Genomic DNA, 13,448 nt, shown 5'->3' with positions numbered 1-13,448 from the left:
GTGAGCTATAGGGAGGAGGGGTGGGAGAGGAAGTTGCTCGGCTTGGTGAGGGACGGAGGGAATGCTGCGACGGGGAGGACGCCGCTTTTTGACGCGTTCGTGGATGGCGCCGGTGGAGATGTGGTGGAGAAGGGGGCTAAGATCTTGAAGGTCAGTTCTGCACCATACCATGGTGTCCTGATGCACAATGCCACTGGCGGTACTGATCCGTCTTCTCCTGACAGCCTGGTGGAGTCATAGTCTCGTACGGCATGACCCTCGGGCCCAAGATGCCCTTCCTCATGCAGGCGGTGCTGAGAAACATCGAGCTCAAGGGCTCAACCATGGGATCGAGGAAGGAGTTCCAAGAGATGATTGAGTTCGTCAGACAGAAAGAAATCAAGCCGGTCATTTCGAGGACGGTGCAGGGTCTTGACAATCTCGAGGGAATTGATGGTCTCTTTGAGGATATGAAGAAAGGAAACCAGTTCGGGAAATTAGTTATAGAAATCGCTAGGGACGACGGTACTACTACTGGTGGTAGTAAACTCTGAGAAGGGTAAAACCGGCTGTACATTAAAGTCACGCTCTGGTCCCTAAATCTTGGTCTCTGTGACTGTGTAAGTGGTAAAGAGGAGTAGATTGCAGCCGCCTTCTTCGACGTCTAGTAACTAGGAGGTAGTAGGCTCACACAAGGTCAGGGTACATGTTAAGTTAGGAGTAACGCCCAATTTTCGTACTCCTTGAATGCTGAATGCGCTGGTCCCAGTAATATAGTAATATTGTACATCTTGATCTTTCTATTTCTCTGTCTTCTTATCCGAGGTTTTTGCCGAACGACCATCGTGCCATTCTTTCGGCATCAGCTCAAGGTCTTGATCGAAAGCTTCCCTTTGCGACGCTTTGTCTGGATTTGACTCAGGTTGTCGCTTCGTAGGGAGAGGCTTGCCTTTCGCTCTCGCATCGGCTTCGTGGTCTTCTGACATGGATGGGTGAGGTTCTGAGCTTGGTGATGATGGCGATGGTGGTGGTGGCGGCGTCGAAGCTATTGGTGGAGGAGAAGGTTGAAGCTCAGGCTGAGGTTTAGGTTGAGATCTCCTTACAAGTGGCTTTCTCTCCATTGGCGGATCATCCTCCAGAAGGCGCTTTCCTTCCGCTGGCTTTGCGGCCGCCATGCCAGCATTGTCCCTTCTCTCCTTGATCTCTTTGACAAGTTCTTTCCTTTCTTCTTCCAGACCCTCGTCGAGTTCCCCGTCATCATCTCCCTCAAGCTCCGCCGCATACACATCAGGATGCTCCCGGAAGCAATCCTGCATGCCCTTGAACTTGTCGATGCAGTCCATTCCCTTGGGCTCCTCTTCCGAGAAGACGAAGCATGAAAAAGCAGCGCGGAATTGCTCGCCACAAGGGCCATGTGCCATACCACCGAGACATGGGCAGTCCCAGTTGATCTCACCAGTGACTGGATTGAATGCACCTTCGCTGGATGCTTCTTCTTCGAGCTCAGCGGGGTCGGAAGCAGAGGGTGTAGGCGTAGGATTCGATCCTAACTGTGACGATGCGAAGGATGTGGTCTCGGAGTTGCTGTTGGCGTCCGAAGCTCTTGACGAGAGAACGGACTGTTGATTTTGCTTCTTTTCGCGAGATGACTGTGTAAGGGCATCGAGAGTAGGACTGTTGCCTTCGTCATAATCTGCTTTAGGATCCAGCCGGTCTAGCATCATGTCAGATGGGTAAGGATTTCCTTGGGTCATGCGTTGACCAGCGTAACGTACATTCCGCTGGTTGCTCGGCGAAGAGTTCGCTAGTATTATAATAGTACAAGCCTGCGATAGCAAGACCCCATCTTGCTGCACTGCTCTTCCAACTTCGCGACTTTTGGTGCGGCGGCGCAGTACTCAGAAATCGCTTGGTTGCAGCAGTCGGTACTGGAGCAAAAGAACCCTGGGCAGATCGTAGGATGGAGCGTGACGCAGGACGAAGCATGGCAGGTCGACGAACAGGGGATCAAGATGAAGATGTGTGGTGAGATGCAGGTTGTGGACGTGGACGTGGACATGGAGATTGAAGGGAATCGCCCAAGAGATTGAAGCGCGATGCTTGACGTATGCAAATCTTTCCCTTGGCGATGCACTAAGTAGTACTAGTTAGTAACTAAGTTACGCTGTAAATAAATGAAGACTAATCTAGAATAGGCAATCAGCTTCCTCCACGGATACCGATACCGATACCGATACCGATGGCACCATGGCGCGATGGCACAATCTGCTTTGACGAGCATCAAGTCATGAACTGGCATCCAGCAAAGTTCTTCACTGATGTGGAGCTCAAAACCCCGTATGCCCTGCTACTACTGAATCAGTCCTTGAACGAGTCGGCATACAAGAGGGTTGTTGGTCGTGGTATGCTGCTGCAGCCTTCCGCAGAAGGAGATCTACTAATCATCCCAGCGTCAATGATAACATGTGGTGATGGCGGTGCGAACCAGCTATATGACATATTTCAGCGGCAGCAAAATGATCCATTACGTAGAGTAAGTCGGCCGGGTCACAATCGCTTTGCATGAGCACATAGTGAGACGTCGTGAATCGCTTATCTGTTCCCCAATTCTAGTTTCCCGATGCTATCGTTGGGGATCTGGACTCGCTCAGGGATGATGTACGAGACTTTTTCCAAGACGCAGGAAGAACGCAGATTGTGCGAGTGCCTGACCAGGACTCGACAGACTTCACCAAGGCCTTACGATGGCTAAAGGAGCACGGGAAGAGAAACTCGGAAGATCGTGTCGACGTCGTCGTCTTTGGATGTCTGGGTGGGCGTGTCGATCAAGGCTTCTCGATTGTCCATCACTTGTTCAAGGCTGTCAGTGATGCAGAACTGCTGACGGGAGATATCTATCTGCTCTCAGAACAGAGTCTGTCCTTCGTGCTGGAGAAGGGACGCAACCTCATTCACGGTCTGGCTCCTGGCGCAAACCACATATTTCAAGAGAGCGTAGGAATCATTCCCGTCCGTGGCCCTGCGGTAATCAGTACAAAGGGCCTGGAATGGGATGTAAAGGACTGGAAGACAGAACTTGGAGGACAGCTCAGTACAAGCAACCATATCAAGGCTGACGTGGTGGAAATAGAGGCATCTGATCGGATGCTGTTCACCATAGAACTAGCAAATGTATTGTGCACAAAACCACACTAGAACGAAGAGAAAGCTCAGGCTTGGATTGGGATATCGACTTAGGTGTCGCTGGAGAGCACCAGCACAGCAATGATAATTTCGCGGCCCTTGGGCTTGCCTCGTTGGCCTGCTCCAGTCCTCTTTCTCGACTGGCCTGATAGAAGACCTCATGAGAAGGTGCAAAGGCCGAAACTTGCCGTGTCCGCAATCCAATCCTCACTATCTACCAATGATGAACCATCGATAAGCTCGCCCTCTCCATTTTCCAGTCCTCTAGAGTTGTTGGTAGAAGCTTTCTTCTGCGCTTCGCTACCGGAGTGACTCTCTTTTGCTGTCTCCTTCCCTGCTCTGCCTCGTTGGCAACTCTATCCCCCGGGTTGTAGGCTTAGATCCTCGGCTCCGTTATCGGTGCGATTGCCACCTGACCAGGGCGCGGTCTCTGCTGGCCAAAGGTTCGAAGGTAACCGTGCAAACATGCATGTCAGGCCTTGGGCGGGGCCCGCGTACGAGTCAGTCTATTACAGGAGTGATAGACACGATTTCAAGTCCTGCTGGGCAAACGGCGGCCTATCAGTATTACTTTCTCTCGACAATATTAGGCTTGGGACGTCCGCGGCCACGACCACCGCCACGGCTTGAACGTTGAGCGTACCAATCAACATCGCTGAGCTGCAATTTCCTTGCACGGGGTGCGTTTCGGTGGGATCCAGATCGCTCAGATCTAGAATGAGAAGCACTGTACCTCTCAGAGCCTAGACGACGTCTGTAAGTATGGTTGGGATTCGTTTCAAGCTCGGAAATGGGTGTAAGAAAATCTTGCGCTTCACCATCATGTTGGTCGCCGTCATTACTAAGGTCGTAATTCAGCACCAAATTCTTGATCCGTTGTTGCTCTTCGCGCTCAGCCTGTTGCTGGGATTTCATGGCGACTGCAAAATGGGAATTCGAAGGCAGGTCAATCGTGCGGGTCTGCAACTGTGTCAGCAATCTGCACAAACAACTCTGTGGTGTTCAACTCTGGGCCTGTCCGTGTAGCCAGGCTTACCTGTTGACGGTTGCCTTTCTTTGTCATCAGAGCAAACGACATTGTGCTTGGAGGCGTCTGCGCGCCAGATTCTGCAATTTCTTCAACGAAGCTATTCGTCTCGCGCTGCCCACGCCGCATAGGCAGTGGCACGTCGAATAGGGGTTTGCGCTCGAACTTTCGCGAATCCAGACTTTCAGCCATCATTTTCTCGAATTCTTGATCAAAGTCAGCTTCAGCTTCGGGATCGAACTCCTCCTCTCGTCGTGTCACATAGATTTGCTCCTCTTCCGACTCGGACGTGGTTAGTTGTGGGGGCTCATCTACGTTCTCCTGATGGAATGTCAGCAGGACCTATATCACATTGGGCTGAGATGTAATTACTTCAGGTTCCTCAGCTGAAGAGCCCTCTTCTTCGACATCGGCCAGTAGCTCTCTTTCGACATCCTCATCAGAAGGAGAATCTTCGAGGTCGTCTTCATGCTCCGTCACCTTTTCTTGGTTTTGCTGGGTGTAGTTGGCCGTGATTGCTTCCGAGAATGCACGCGTCGCCTCTTGCAGATCAGTAATAAGCCTCCACTGTGGTCTCACCAGCGCGAAAGTGTCTTGTACGATGAAATCGATGTCCATTGGTAGCACGTCCTTGGTTCTGATATAGTATTGGAAGAAAGTGAGGAAGAAATCCAGCTTCTTGCGAGAATTTCCACGGTCAAAGCAGACACCACAGGTATCCAGAATGGTGCATACTAGGCGAATTCGGAAGAAGTCGTCTGGCTGATCGAGCGGATTGACCTTACCAGGGGCCGGTGTGCCTCCTTCGTGACCAAACGTGACAATGCGATAGAGCATGTCGAAAATGACGGTGGAGTCAACTAGTTTGTAGTTATAAAGTTCACCAAGGTATTTGACATCTGCTATTCTTCGCTGGCTGAACTTGAAATCATTCTGCTCCAAGCCCAGAGTAATCTGTTCAAGGACGTTATCGATAATTCCAATGACGAAGTCTTGATGGTAGCGATACAGAGCACTAGCCAAGATGGCTAGCAGATGTATGTTGCTGAATTTGACTTTTCCTGGCTTGCTGAATATCTTCTCCAGTATTGCAACAACCTGGAAGTCGTTAGCAACTAAAGACTATGGAACAGTCTGACCATACCTCGGACTCCTCCCAATGGAGTTTGCGGATCGACTTGAGGATCTTGGTGTAGTTCCTCTTGTTCATGTCAAGGTAGATCAGCTGGCGAATGAAGAGATCCATCGGAGTACGCTCCTTCTGCTGTATTGCCGATCGCTGAGGTGGATCAACGTAGTACATAGCATTCTCGATTAGCATCCGCTCTTGCTGGCCTAGATGCTGTGCTGATTTCTTGCGATTCAAGGTTTCTAAGAAAGAGATCATGCGAGGGGAAGTACTGGGATTACGAAGCAAGTAGCGCCCACAATTCTCCAGCAGATTGCCGATGATTTCGATATTCATTCGCGTAAGCTCATCGAGACAGACTTTGAAACAGTGAAAGATGACGTGATCCGGCACGACTCCGAACTTTGTAAGCTCTGCCAGATAACGAATGTTGAGCATTCGAATTTGTCCCAAAAAATCTTTTGACTTGCGGCGCTGAAGGCTGCGAAACTCATCATCCAGGTAGGAAATAAGGCCTTGCGTGATATCTGGCAGATACTGACCCAGAGTGGCTACCAGTCTAGCATATAGAGGTAAGAGGTCTGACCGGCCTTTGGGTACCTCAGAAACAGTCTTGATAAGTCGATTCCGGGACGCTTTTGAATTGAGAAAGCAGAATTCCAGAGCGAATTGGTCCACCATATCTTTGGTCTGCAGCTCAGGAAGTCGAGCAAGTAAAGCGTCGACTTGTGTACCAACCGTTTTGCTTACTGCTTCCGTAGACTGGTCTTCACCATCAGTTGCTTTGGTCTCTGAGTCGGCCGCACTGTCCCCCATTCCAGCATTAGCACCATCTTCACCTGCGCTGGCTGGTCGTTTTGGTACGGGGTCATTTGCGTTGGCTTTCTTCTTCTTAGTGCCATCCTCCAGCAAGACAGCTGGCACTCGGCCTTTGAGATCTACCAGATTCTCATAGAAGCGGCGCTCATCCTCGTCCTCCCATATACCTGAGCCATCACTCTGGCCTTTGAGGTAGTCCCCTGTCCTCACAAGTCCAATTCCAGTAGCAGCCGTAACGTCAGCTGGCTCTTTCTCAGTGAGATCTGGCATCTCCTCACCAAGGATATCGCAAAGCGTCTGGGCGCTTGCAATGAGCTTCTCAAGTGTCTTGGTCTGCTTTTCGAAATTGGCCTGTCGGTCTTCGAAGACTTCTCCGCTCTTGACGTAGGCCTCGGCATTTCGACGACTCTGAATGTTGAGAGCCTTTTGGTCCCGGATAAGATGAGACTTGACGTCTTCCAGATATTTGACTAGGATATTCGTAAATCGAGTTTGTAGCTTTTCAGACACCAAAGGTGACTCATCATCAGCAAACTCATCCGACTCATTCTCGTCACTAGAAGCCACATCGAACGATTCTTTGATGGGGCTTGACGTGGCACCATCAGCTTCCAGAGTCGTCCTCTTCTTGTTTCTTCCTGCGCTGAGCCCCAGCACATCCCAGCTGAAGCTTTTGACAAAGAGGACCGCAAGCGATAGGTTTGTATGATCGCGATCATGCCCGAGAAGCTCTTTGAGAACCTCTAGAGGAAATGGATCCGTGTCCTGCTCCTGTTCCGTGCGATTTCCAGAGACCTGGGTCTTCGTTCGAGAATTGTTGTCACCTTTGTTTGCAATTGGTGATTGACTTTCCTTCCCCTTCCCAGAGGCATCCTCAGGCCGCTCCACGTCCTCCAGACTTCTGAGTACACCCACCAGCCAAAGTTCTGTGACCACCTTCAACAGTGTGCGGTGTCGAAGTAGGCGCTCCTTTTCCTCTCGCTCCCGCACATCCTGACTCCACGTTTTGACCTGTGCCTTATCGGGCGCACTTAATCCTCGGCCAAGCAACCACCCAAGCTGTTTCGTAAATTCGGCCGGACCAAAGCGCTGATGTAGAGCGCTGACGATCTCTACCCCTGCGGATATCTCACCAGGGGTCTTCAGTTTCGCAATACCTTCGGCAGTGGCAGAGATAATCTCAGATATGTATTTTTGCAGGGATAATGTTCGAACTTCGGTCAGAAAGCCAGTCAGGGCAGTCGCGGTTATGCCGGTACGCAAGCGCTTGATGAAAGCAGTGTTTTTCTTAAGGGATGAATCGAGGGAGTTTCCGACATTGAGAATGTCTGCGATCGCATTAATCACCCTGGTAGAAGTCTGCTGGTGGTGGGATGTTACCTCTTTCGCCTGCCCATGCGCGCGCATTGAGATCACGTAGTTCGCCTGCGAGGGTTGATCAGCTTGAACTCAATTACATGCGTCTGAGCCGCATACGCTTTCGTCTGCGGTCCATGGCCAGCCACAGCGGCGTTCTATGATTCTTAAGGACCCTCCAGATGGAATGGGATATGCTTGAATCTGCGCAGCCACATCGGGTCTGGGTTGGAAGCAAGACACGTGTTTCTGGACGTGAAGAACCACGTTGCCTTTGCTACGAATGTCAATGGACCGCGTCTGTTCACTTGTCAACTTTCTATGCATGCTACTTTGTGTTCAACCCAGTGTATGTGTGAATTCAGGAAGGCGTCATTATGCGCCAAGCTACTCCCCATGGACTATGTATGACTCTTCGCAAGGTTTCAGACCTTGTGACTCCACTAGTTACGGTAGTTATCACCAGGGCATTGCTGGGAAAAGAATGTGAACGATACCGATGGATCACTCATGACTTACACTCCCCGCGTACACATTTAACATCATGTCATAGCATGCTAGGCAATTCCTGTAGATGGCTTGGAATATCAGCACTTGATTGTTTTTTCAACATCGAAAGCTTTGTGCTGGCTGCCTCTGTTAAAGTATGGTGGCTGAGCCAGGTCTTGGGTTGTAAATGCCTCAATACGGTCTTATTCTCTCGACGAAGACTGGCCTCTGGAAAGATGTAACCTCTTTGGTTGCTGATCAGCCTTAATCTTCCCTTCTGTAGGTGGGTCGAGTAATGTATGCCTGAAAAGCCAAGTATGGTAAGTCGAATATGATGAGAATGTGTTGCCCTCGCTGTCTAGTAATTCTGTTGCGAAAGTATATCCATAGATATTTGTCCCATGTTAGATTGCACTACAACCACGGATGCTCGGAGCGTAGTGCGTTACAACAAGGATAGGACGTAGGGAACGCGAGCCAGCAACATCTTCCTTCTCTGCTGCATGAAGTTGATCTTGTAGTCATCCAACGTCCTAAACATGTTCCGCGTTGTGGTCGTCCACTATCCAATCCCTGATCTTCCTGAAGTTGTTCACCTTGCTTTCAACCGCTCTGTGGCTCTGAGGTGGAATGTAAGCCTGCAGGGTACAGCCCAGAATCGTGATGCTGTCAGATACGTCCACCAGGGTACGGTTCAAAACAGAGAACTTGCCTTGAAGGAGTGGTTCTTCTTTGCTGCTGCAAGACCTTCAGCTCTCAACCCCTAAAGAATTCATGATTGCCCAAAACAAGAAGAACATGCGGGAAGGATTGGCGCTATAAAGAAAGGAAGCCAAGCAGCCCTTCGTAGTCGTAGAGCCGACTAATGTCGCCAGCTGATACTAAATATGGAGTACAGGGTGGTATAACAAGGTTTGGTACTGCTGACCTACCCGGATGTGCCGGGTTGACATGGTCTGGAGATTATCTGATGTGTAATAACGGAAGAGATGTGCAGGGCTGGGGTAGGCCATCTTCTGGATTGGAGTCAGGCTATAGGCCCAAGTACGATGTAGACGTAGGATAAGATGTCTGACGTTCCATACCACGCACAAGCAGAAGACCCCTCAAACTGTGATTGCGCCTGCGCTTCTTGAGAAGAGGCCCAGTGTTACACCCGGGCTTCACGTAGGCGGTCACCTTGCTGCAATTCGAATTCTGGATTCTTGCATAGCGTTTGGTGTCCAATGTTGACAGTCGGTGTATGCAGGTGACCGTGTTGCATATGTTGTCAAACTGCTGAATCCCACCGATTAGTAACCTTGGATCTGGGTACGTATGACAATGGACATATCAAATCGCAAGCGGGAGCATCCCCAGCATCACACCATTCTTCCAATGAGCTGCTGAAGGGTGACTTCAACAGCTGTCCACCGTCCACTGTCCACTGTCCACATCCTGCAGACAATGTATGAAGCTCTTTAATTCGATCGGAGATGTATGCTACCTGGAACAGAAGAAGGTTAGCCAGTAAGCTACCGGATCCTTTGCCGGCAAGCAGGGTCTGGAGGTCTTTTATTCTTCAGGAGGGTTTGGGTCCTTCGGTCCTCCGGTCATTTACTAACTTAGCCTCACATGTCGTCGCCGGGAAGGGACTAAGCTAATGGGCAACCCCCCAAGGATGGAGGAACAATAGCGCAGAAGGCTGCCTGCGGTCAGTATCACTGACTCGCCGTCTCAAGCACACAGCCTGTTGCCGCTGGTGCATGTCATTGCATAGATCAGGCAGAAATTGCTCAGCCTCTGAAAATTCTGCATGCTGCCTATTATGCGAGTGTTCTAAAAAGCTCATGTCCTGTCCTGTCCATTTTCGCTCGGTGCTTCGATCCTTAACAGAGGGAGTGATAGAGTCATCAAGACCGGGCACAGTTCAATTTGCTTGACTAGTCACGCGTCCTTTCTGAGCCACAGGAGCCTGATAGTCCTGGGTTTCTCCCACCATCCTGACCATCTTGTGTGTCACTGCTACCTTTGCTGCCTCTCTCCCAACTCCCACCACTCTACCTTTTCTTTTCCCGTTATCGTACATAATATCTTACTCGACTACAGCTGAGCTCTCTACCCCTTGTGCGTCTGATTAGACCGGCAAAGAACCCTACGACCATGGAGAACGTGAAATTGGAGCCCTCAGAGACGAAGCATGAGGCAGATGCACCTCAAGAAAGTGGCGCAGCCAATCAGTTGAAGAAACTTAAATCACCAGGCGCTGCCGACGCGAAAGACAAAAGTGCTGGCTGCAAGAAGCATAGTAAAAGGTCTCGGAAGCTTCAATCACGGCCGAAGGTAAAGAAGGAGCGCAAGAAAGCGGAGCAGTCGAGCGAAAGTGACAGTAGCGATGACTCATCCTCCTCTTCTTCTTCGTCTTCAGAGGAGTCAGACGGCACTGACGATACCGACTCCAGTAGTGAGTCGAGCGACTCAGACAAGCGAAGCAAAAGGCGGAAAAAGGCCAGAGCGAGGGCGAAGAAGCAGAAGGATGCGAAGCGAAGTCGATCCAAGAGGCACATTATAGATTCATCCACAAGTGACTCTTCTGACTCAGCAGATGACGACGACGAATCTTCAGCGAGTGAAAAGACTACCAAAAGGTCTCTGAAGGCGAAAGCCAAGGCGAAAGCAAAAGCCAAGAAGGCAGCGAAGCAGAAGGCCGAGGATGAAGTGGAGCCGGATCAGGTCGCTGGGAATGACCCTAACGAGGCTAGACTCCAAGCGGTGGAGGCACAGCTGGCACGATTGGGTCTCTCGGCTGGCGAATTAGGGACCCCAGCAGCTAAGCGACGAGCACGAAGAGCTTATCGTGCAGGATTCGCCAGTCAGGCAAATGATTTGGATGAGACGAGAACTCGTAGCAAGGCGCGGAGCAGCAAATCAAAAAAGAACAAGCGAGCCTCAAAGATAGCTTTCAAGCGGGTGGATCAACTCTGGGATTCGTCAATCCACAACTACAAGTTGAGCGAAACTGTGGACGATCCAGATGCCGACGAATGGAACCAATACATCTTCACAGTGCGACGGCAATTCGATTGGGAGCACAAATACGAGTCCACCTTCGTGGATATAAGAAGTAAGCCATTGAAAGAAGCCATTCAGCACGTAATGCAGGACGTGAAAGGTCTAAGTCTGGTGCAAGACACCCCATCACTGGATCCTAACATGCTCTTCCTGTACCTCGAAGAGCTACGAGCCTACCTGCGCGAGCTGAAGACGTCTGGCAAGAAAGAGAAGAAGAAAAAGGCGCGAAAAGCTGCCACCACGAAAGCACAGCACCTGAAAGTGCTTGTTAAGTATCTGGACAAAGACTTCGCAGAGACCAAGAAAACTTTGTATCCACTGCTGGAGAACGCCATGATCACATTCGATCTTTTATGGGCATTGTTCAAGCCAAACGACATTGTTTACACTTCAACTTACAACGATAACGAGCAACCTCGCGCCTTCAAAATCGAGTATGCAACCAAAGAATCGAGCTTCATGAATGGGACGTGGTATTCTGTTGAAGGCCGCTACCTAGAGTACGATGGTAAGGCATTTGGCATGGGCTCAATGCATGCCGAGGTTTCCGCGTTTAAAGGATCCCGGAAGATCTCCTCGCTCAGTTGTTATCCAATCAAGTACCACAAGAATGTAGAGGAGTTGAAGACAAAGCTCATCGAACGAGGTAAGAAATTTGTCGCTTTGAAAGGCATGAATTATCGCTTCCACAAAGGTAAGCTCTGTCCTTCGCCATCATCTCGATGAAAAAGATTGACGCAACTCTACAGGGATGGCATACCTGAAGAAGAAGCGGGCAGTGCTGAAGATCAATATCAATGGTCGGGTCATGGTGGACCCTGCGATACACAGACGCATCAATCCTAACTATCAGGTCAGCACTGTCAGGCCCAAGGAAGAAGATGATTATTTCGAAATGACAGACGAAAGTGGCGATGATAGTTGTGACTGTTGCGGCGGTGGTTCGAACAGCTCAGAGATTGGAGAGCAAGATAAACGCACCCCTTCGTCGGATGAGTCGAAGCCAAAGAAGAAATTCAAGGTCATTGAAGATGAGAACGGTGACCACCACGTAGTTGAAATCAAGTCAGACGATGAAGAGGAAGAGATCATGCCAAAGGAGAAGCTCGACAGCCTCGCACAACGATCCAAAGAAGATTCCTTTACAGATGACGAGCTTCTAATAGCAAGTCCGGTTGTCCTTGGATTCGCCTTCAGTGAGAAACTTTGGCTCGAATTCACTGTTTCTGGCATCAGAGATGTCGAATGGAACAAGGGCGCCTACGATTCGCTGGTTCTCCCTGAAAACCACAAGTCTATCGTAAAGTCGCTTGTAACCTCACACAAATTCAGCGCGGCCAAGAACATTGACGACGTGATCAGTGGCAAGGGTAAGGGTCTTGTTGCAGTCTTACACGGACCTCCAGGCACTGGAAAGACTCTGACCGCTGAGGGCATTGCTGAATTGCTGAAATGTCCTCTGTATATGGTCAGCGCTGGAGAGTTGGGCACCGATCCCCGCGTCCTCGAACGGAATTTGACTGACATCCTTGATATCGCTCATGCCTGGGGAGCTGTACTTCTTCTGGATGAAGCAGATGTCTTTCTGGAGAAAAGATCGATCCACGACATCCACCGCAACGCATTGGTTAGCATCTTCCTCCGACTGCTGGAGTACTTCCAGGGCATCCTCTTCCTGACCACCAACCGGGTCGAGACCTTCGATGACGCCTTCCAATCCCGTAAGATGCACTCTTTCCACGCACACCTCTTCTTGACAAACAGCTAACATCACAATACAGGGATCCACGTCGCGCTCAGATACGGCGAGCTGACCACCAAAGCCAAAAAGAGCGTCTGGCAGATGTTCGTCGACAAAGTCCGCAACGTCGAGGGTGTCGAGGTTGCAGAGTTCAACGAAGCCGACTTCGACGCACTGGCCAAGCACAACCTGAATGGACGACAGATCAAGAACTCAACCCGTGCGGCACAGGCGCTCGCCCTCAGCGAAGCTAAGCCATTTTCCATGTCACATCTCACGCGCGTGCTGCAGGTCGCGCAGTCGTTTGAGCAGGATCTGAAGGGTGGCACGGGGTATGAGGATGCCATGAGAAGTTATACGTAGGAGGGAGTTGAGGTTTTGGCGACAAAGTCTTCGTTCCGTGCAGGTGAAGGGGCAAGAGACCGTCGTGGTGTTAAAAGTTGTTACGGCCCAGTGCTTTACATTCCTGCTATCTCGTATCCCGTGGATTTTAGAAGCGTTGGCGAAGGATAGGTATAATAATCTCATTCAGGATTCAGATACTGTACCCGGCAGGAGAAAAGAGCGACAAGATAAAGGTATCACTCCGCATCTTCAAACTGTAGGATACCCACTTCGATCCTCTGCCCATCGCTTCTAAGTTAGTTAGCTTCGGGGCTCGTCGAGGTGCCTTT

At 50.3% G+C, this 13,448-nt stretch overlaps 4 protein-coding genes across 4 annotated transcripts; 2 read left to right on the top strand and 2 right to left on the bottom strand.

The window, feature by feature from the left end:
- Positions 1-779: 779 nt before the first annotated feature.
- Positions 780-1,965, bottom strand: EPUS_07203 (uncharacterized protein; the record flags this gene model as incomplete). The annotated part of the gene is made up of 2 exons (XM_007802777.1): positions 780-1,693; positions 1,755-1,965. The coding sequence occupies 2 exons, from the start codon at positions 1,963-1,965 to the stop codon at positions 780-782; spliced, it is 1,125 nt and encodes a 374-aa protein (XP_007800968.1).
- A 253-nt stretch (positions 1,966-2,218) lies between these two features.
- On the top strand, positions 2,219-3,174 carry EPUS_07202 (uncharacterized protein; the record flags this gene model as incomplete). The annotated part of the gene is made up of 2 exons (XM_007802776.1): positions 2,219-2,512; positions 2,593-3,174. The coding sequence occupies 2 exons, from the start codon at positions 2,219-2,221 to the stop codon at positions 3,172-3,174; spliced, it is 876 nt and encodes a 291-aa protein (XP_007800967.1).
- A 555-nt stretch (positions 3,175-3,729) lies between these two features.
- EPUS_07201 (uncharacterized protein) lies at positions 3,730-7,632 on the bottom strand (the record flags this gene model as incomplete). The annotated part of the gene is made up of 6 exons (XM_007802775.1): positions 3,730-4,122; positions 4,199-4,510; positions 4,562-5,287; positions 5,334-7,465; positions 7,518-7,562; positions 7,614-7,632. 6 exons carry the CDS (start codon positions 7,630-7,632, stop codon positions 3,730-3,732), a joined length of 3,627 nt encoding a protein of 1,208 aa, XP_007800966.1.
- A 2,492-nt stretch (positions 7,633-10,124) lies between these two features.
- Positions 10,125-13,137, top strand: EPUS_07200 (uncharacterized protein; the record flags this gene model as incomplete). Its single annotated transcript, XM_007802774.1, has 3 exons — positions 10,125-11,727; positions 11,783-12,754; positions 12,815-13,137. 3 exons carry the CDS (start codon positions 10,125-10,127, stop codon positions 13,135-13,137), a joined length of 2,898 nt encoding a protein of 965 aa, XP_007800965.1.
- Between the last annotated feature and the right edge of the window lie 311 nt (positions 13,138-13,448).

This window comes from Endocarpon pusillum, assembly GCF_000464535.1.
Source record: "Endocarpon pusillum Z07020 unplaced genomic scaffold scaffold1790, whole genome shotgun sequence".
Lineage (NCBI taxonomy): Eukaryota > Fungi > Ascomycota > Eurotiomycetes > Verrucariales > Verrucariaceae > Endocarpon > Endocarpon pusillum.
Note: the sequence above shows the minus strand (reverse complement) of the source record. Positions and strands in the feature narration are given on the sequence as shown.